The sequence below is a fragment of the Seriola dumerili genome, unplaced genomic scaffold, assembly GCF_002260705.1.
Source record: "Seriola dumerili isolate Sdu_G_001 unplaced genomic scaffold, Sdu_1.0 BDQW01000088.1, whole genome shotgun sequence".
NCBI lineage: Eukaryota > Metazoa > Chordata > Actinopteri > Carangiformes > Carangidae > Seriola > Seriola dumerili.
The window spans coordinates 1,604,337-1,610,834 of record NW_019174343.1 but is presented as its reverse complement, the minus strand read 5'-3'; the positions used below and the strand labels follow the sequence as shown (position 1 = coordinate 1,610,834).

The 6,498-nt window shown below is 41.3% G+C and overlaps 1 protein-coding gene across 1 annotated transcript in view; it reads left to right on the top strand.

Moving 5' to 3' along the window:
• Positions 1-6,498, top strand: part of LOC111221570 (receptor-type tyrosine-protein phosphatase gamma-like) — a 162,803-nt gene that overhangs the window by 133,953 nt on the left and 22,352 nt on the right. The window contains exons 13-14 of the mRNA XM_022745022.1: positions 795-886; positions 4,849-4,940. Of these exons, the coding sequence (XP_022600743.1) occupies positions 795-886; positions 4,849-4,940 (184 nt within the window). The remainder of the gene's footprint in view (positions 1-794; positions 887-4,848; positions 4,941-6,498) is intronic.

The window sequence follows — 6,498 nt, the reverse complement described above, 5'->3', positions numbered from 1 at the left end:
GTGGTTAAAAGTTCATTTCTGCCATCTGTTTGCTGACAACTGCCATGAAGAAATCTGCATTCTCTCTGTCTTTTCACACACACACACATACACACACACACACACACACACACACACACACACACACAGATTTGTTGAGCGAACAGTACAAATAACAGCCAGATATTAATTATAGCTGCAGACTCACCGCTTGACCATCTAGAGAACGTCTTTGTCAATTTCAGAAGCATTTGAATGAAGACTTGTGGAGATACTGATGTTAACTGATTTTGCATATTCTGAAAAATACAGAGTGAGTCTTTCAACAGTTCAGTGGATAACCAGAACTAATTTTGCCTCTGTAGGACGTTTGGGTGATTTATTGTGATTTTTTTATTGTGAATCTTTGAAGGTAGAAAGGTCACGCCCACTTTAATCAGTCATTACCAAATGGACTGAGTAATGGTCTTACATCATGCAAACCAAATTTTGTATGAATCCATACAGACATTTGCAAGATATAAACTTTCAGTATTAATTAATTTATTCAAAAAAATATGTCGCTTCTGAATCTGAGCATTATCCAGCCAGTGAATTACGTTTCCTACAAAACATACTTTCTGTTGCACTTTACTTGTATAGAAATGTAATGTAAAGCAGACAGAGCTGGAAGACAATAAAGGATCCTGCTTAAGGTGAAGGACTACTGTTTTGACCTCAGTTGGGAACTTCAGCAGAGCTGGAATAACTGAGACACAGGAATTAATAAAACTCTACATATGTAAATAAAATGAAATGTCTCTGTCTTTGTTCAGACGCTGTTTCCAGACAGCTCATTTCTACGTGGAGGACAGCAATTCACCCAGGGTGGTGCCCAATGAGACGATCCCCGCCATCCCCATCCCAGGTAACGGCTCCTCACCTGTACTGTATCATGGCCGCGCCTCATTTCCATCTGTCCACTGTATGTTTGTGCAGTGTTGCTGAACAGAGTAAGTCATGTGGCCGTCCACTCTGTGGGGTCATAGGTCAAGGCTATTCTTACAGCAGAGGTGGGAGAGGTCACAAGCTGGTGTTAAGACCTTACTGGTGTCACCTTCCATTGACCAACCAGCCTGGAGAAGCACCAGCATCCAAACTGGGGCCGGCAAAACCACATACAGTGTGGATCTGTGTAAGTTTAAATACAAAGAACATATTTGCTAGTGCTTGGGAATTCATTCATTCCTTCATTTTCTACCGCTTATCCTCTAGTAGGGTCGCGGGGGGGCTGGAGCCTATCCCAGCATCCTTTTGGGCGAGAGGCGGGGTACACCCTGGACAGGTCGCCAGTCCATCGCAGGGCAAACACACAGAGACAAACAACCATTCACTCTCACATTCACACCTATGGTCAATTTGGAGTAACCAATCAGCCTAGTCCCCATTTGCATGTCTTTGGACTGTGGGAGGAAGCCGGAGTACCCGGAGAGAACCCACACAAGCACGGGGAGAACATGCAAACTCCACACAGAAAGACCCCGCGTCCGAGCCGGGACTCGAACCCGGAACCTTCTTGCTGTGAGGCGACAGCACTAACCACTTTACCACCGTGCCGCCTTGCTTGGGAATATATAGACTAATTTTATGAGTAAAGTTAAGAAAGCTTATCATACACACATCCAAATATCTGTGGAACAGCTCATCTACTGTGAGGGTCAGACAAATTGAGAAAAGAAATGAAAAGACTAAATTGACTAAATTTTTAGGTCTGACAGAAACCCTCATCACAAGCTGTGGCTGTGAGGGAGAGAGAGGCCATGGCCAGTTCACCAATTACAAAACACAGTAACACACACATACACAAAATCTTTATAGGGCTTGGAATCTGCTCTCTGGCTCTCCAGTTCAGGTCTCCAGGGCCAAGATTTGGATCCAAACCTGTCAAATTCAATTAAAAAGCTTTTGGGGCCTTTGTACAATGGGCCTTGGCTCAGTCCAAAGGCATTCATTAACACCAGGTCCACGATGGCAGAGTCCAGCGCAGACAAAAAGAGCTTCTGTCATGCCCCCCCCTGCAGGATCAGGCTCTACAGAGCTGCAGGTAGCTCAACGCCCTGTGTGCACATCAGAGTCCTCTGCAGCACACGGGGACGTGGTGTCTGGCCATATGTCAGCTGTGTTAATTGTCTCAAAAAGCTCAGACTTAGAGTCTCACACGATCCGGAATCCTCTTTGAGACCTCCTGCTGCAGCCGGCAGCTTCTTACCACACACCCCACCCCTCCCTTAACACACACACACACACACACACACACACACACACACACACATATATACAAAACATTACAGATGTGTTAAACCTTTCTATGAGGAAGGGACAGGGCAGATCCACGTCTTAGTAAGCAATATGGTGATAGTCAAATGCTGCTAATTTGGTATTTGTACTTACAAACTTGACCTGGGAGTTTCTCAGTATATTTACTAATTTACTCTCCAAAGAATTAGTTTAAAATCAATCATTAGATTCACAAACTACCAAGAGAAATACCGGGTGCTCGCAGTTATGCCCTAGTCAGTTTCCGTGTAAATGCAAGGTGTTCTTGAAGTTGAAATGGTTAATATAGACAAAGGGAAGCTACTGGGCTATAGTCAAGGATGTAGCTTAAACGCCTTTATTAAGTTAGTAATTTGTTATGTAACAAAAAAGGTTTCTATTACCACAGGGTCTTCCTCAGAGCGTGGTTGGAGAGAGAAGTAAACCAGAGCAGAGTGTCGTGTTTCATCATATAGACAGATCTCACCAGCATATCATATAAAATATTACAAGTAGGCAATGTAGACAAGAAGATATTAATTACCATCATAATTATAATCAATAAAACATCAGAAATGAAAAGATATCAACCGTTTTTAAAAAGTAAAGAAATGGGTAAGCCAGTTTATAAGAATTATATTTTAGACCTGGCAACACTGAAGCATCAAATTAAAAAATCCAATAAGCCTCTCTCTGAAGTAATTTACTGAGATGATCACCTCCAACCATTAGATTAATTGATATTTGAAATGTAATGATGCAGACGTGTCGTTGGGGAAGAATAATAATACTGCATACGTGATAAAAGTTATATAAACAATGGTGTGTTCAGAGGGAGCTGTCAGGGTCAGGTGGCTCTGAAGACCACGAGTCTGAAATGTAAAAATGTGGCGGTGTGGAGTCCCCTCATGGTCAGAACGTCAACATGTTGACAGGCGTCGCAACTGCTGTGATCCCATCTTGAAATTGTGGTTTATTTTCAGCTGAGTAATATGTATTTTATTGTGAAATACTACATCAATACAGCCCTAACTGATAATGGAAGTAATTATTAGATGCAGCTTTAGTTATTGTGGCTGGTATCTTATATAAAGGGAACCATATGGCTAAGTTTACTGAGGATAGAGGTTTAGTCATGGTTCTTTATTTTTTGTGTTTTTCTGCTATTATCTGTTTGTATTTTACGACAAAAGAACAAATTTATTCGACACAGACCGTGTCTGTACTGTACTGTTTGTAAAATATGTCAAAGCAATAAAAAGAGATTGGCTCAGTTCTCAGCGGAGCTAATTGGTTTTTCCAGACCTCTCAGCAGCCTGCTGTGTTTACTGACACACAAATAATTTTGACATATTTGCATACCTAAATGAACGTCTCGTAAGACACAAAGCGAGAGCGAACAAGTGTATGCTCCGGTTAATATTTGATGAAGACTAAACTGAAGGAAGCTGTGAGAGAGCATTAGCTGTTGTGTAATATTTTGCATCCAGGTCGAGTTCAGCTCTGAAGAACGACTGCAGCTGTTTGCCCTCTGATGAAACAGGCTAAAAGCTCCCAAAGCTACAAAATAAATCATAGCAATAAAAATACTAAGCAAGCTTTCTCGTGTACTTATAATTGTGGTGATGCAGGGGAACTGAAACGTTCCTGAGCTTGCATTATTGAACTGAATGACACTATTGAAGGGAATGGATTTACTCAAAGCACCACTTGGTACCGTGACTGCTGCTATTAGTCTATTACCATAGTACACCTGGGGTATTCAACAAAGAAAACACTGAATGTAAATAAATACTAATATGGCCTTAAAAAAATTAAACATGTGCGTCAGCGTGTCCAGTATCATCCCCACACAAACATACTACCTTCTCCTGTTGTGGTCTGATAAGGCTGAATAGACATTTGTTGCAGGCAAACATCATTTCCCGTAGACTACAACACATGAAGGATACTGGCAGTAGCTGGCTGAAAATTCTCACCACAACATCCACTTTGTAGTTGTTGAGGAGCATTTGATGATATCACATGATTTTCATCAGCTGATGGAGTTTTAGCAGCTGTCATCGGATTGTAGATGTTCATAATTCTGTTTTCCTGGGCACCTTAAAAAACGTCTTGCTTAGAAAACTAAGCAACAAGAGAAGGAAACAGCTACTAAATGGACCACACAGGGAGATTATTCTCTCAGCTGCTGTTGCCAAGGTTAAAAATGAACTTTCAACTGAGAAAAATTTGAACAGTTGAACATCTTCAGTAGCATCTTGACTGCATTTGCTAAGGAGGATTGTGTGATACAATTGACCTTGATTCAACATAGTTTTCTCCCGCAGTCAGACATCACCATCTCTAACTGAAAGAACGTGGTGGTGTTGTGGAAATATTACATTTCTAAATTTCTAAACCACCAAAATCAGTTTCTCATAAATCTGAGGTGAGGAATAGATGATGATTTGACAAAAATAGTGGTGTTGTGTACTTCACCTTTATTTGTGCTCTGTTTTTATAATATGCTGATGTCCAACTTACGCAGGCAATTCCAGACATTGTAGTTACTGTTGCTCTTGTCTCTTGCAGATGACATGGACGCCATCCCAGTCAAGCACTTCATCAAACACGTCACTGAGCTCTATTCAAATAACCAACATGGATTCTCTGAAGACTTTGAGGTAAGCATCTAATTATTCTGAAACTCTACTGATTTTTTCGTCACTTGGAGGCATCAGAAAAGAAGTTGTTAGGGTTGTTGATTATTTTTACATCCAGCAGCTTGAGAGCAACATTATCATTCATTTGTTGTTTCTGTCCATTTGATTAATCTTAAGTCCAGCATTCCCTCTCTTCTATCTCTGTTTTTGGTCTCCACCAGCTTCCAAGACAAGTGAACCCTTTCACACTGTCAAACAGTTTCACTCTCATCGATACATTTTTATTATAGGAATATTAATTGCTGCTTTATGTATGCTTTATTTTATTTCTCCAATGTCCATACAATCCGTCACAAGACATCACCAAAGACCAGACTATAGCAACAGTCTGTTGAGTGTATTACATGAGCTCTCCATCACATGCTCTTCCCTGTTGCAGGTAGGGCTGCACACTATGCAAAAAGAAATCATGTTGCGATTGTTGTTGGCAAATATTGCGATTTCAGATACAGTGACATGAAAAAAAAAAAGATTTGTAGGCTGGGGCATCTCTGTAGCACCACAACGATTATGATGCTAACGAAGCACAACAATGTGACACATTTGAAAAGTGCCTTGAGATGACCTCTGTATGTGATTTGGTGCTGCATAAATGAAAAGCGACTTGACTTGACCAACCGTTGGTCTAAAGAATGAAAACATCTTGTCACTTTATTTCAATCGAACATGTCAAACATGAGGAATCATCATCATCACAAACAACCATTTACATTGTGTTTATTCATCATCATTGTCATTGCTATCATCCTCGTCAACCAGTGTCACATCCTACGTCTCCTCCCTCTGATGGCGGCAGGTTTGTAGCCTGCACATTTCTTCAGATTGTTGGCAAGGCAGGAAGGCAGGTCCGTACATACAGAAGGTCCAGGATGGCCACTGGTGCTGGGGATCCCTGCATCCAGTCTAGCATCAGCATACCTGTAAGAATAAGCGGAAGATATTTGTCATCCATTTCAGTGAGGAGCCTATTACCTATTAACTGTATTTATTAAAAACATACCTTTTGTCATCACGTCCGTCCATGTCATTTTTCGCTCTGGTTTGCCTGGCTGTCCTTCCAGGCAGCGCCTCCAGACTGCTGCCTGGTAGTTGGCACGCTGTATACACAGTCCCTGCAAGGAGGAATTAGGCCGGACTCTTTTTGATGATTATTTACAGATGCTCTAGATGATTGTACAAACATCCTGCAGACAAATCATTCCATGTTGCTGTAATAATTCCTGTGATACATCCAGGATGTTCTCAGGGTTATGAAGGATTCTTGAATGCCCTGTTTCCTTTGAGAGAACAGACCTTCCTTCATACATTCAGAGGAATACTCTGTTGTTGTGCCTCTAACCAGGGTTGGATTCATACAGGACTCAACATCCTGCAAAAGCACTTAGGCTCGCTCTTACAACCTGTAAAGGTGTGAGCAAGTTTGCTCATGTTGATACTTTGTTTTCTGATACAGAGGGAAGTTTATCAGTCTATGTTGCTCAGGGACGATAGCGTGTCCCTCCACAGGTTACAAATAGCT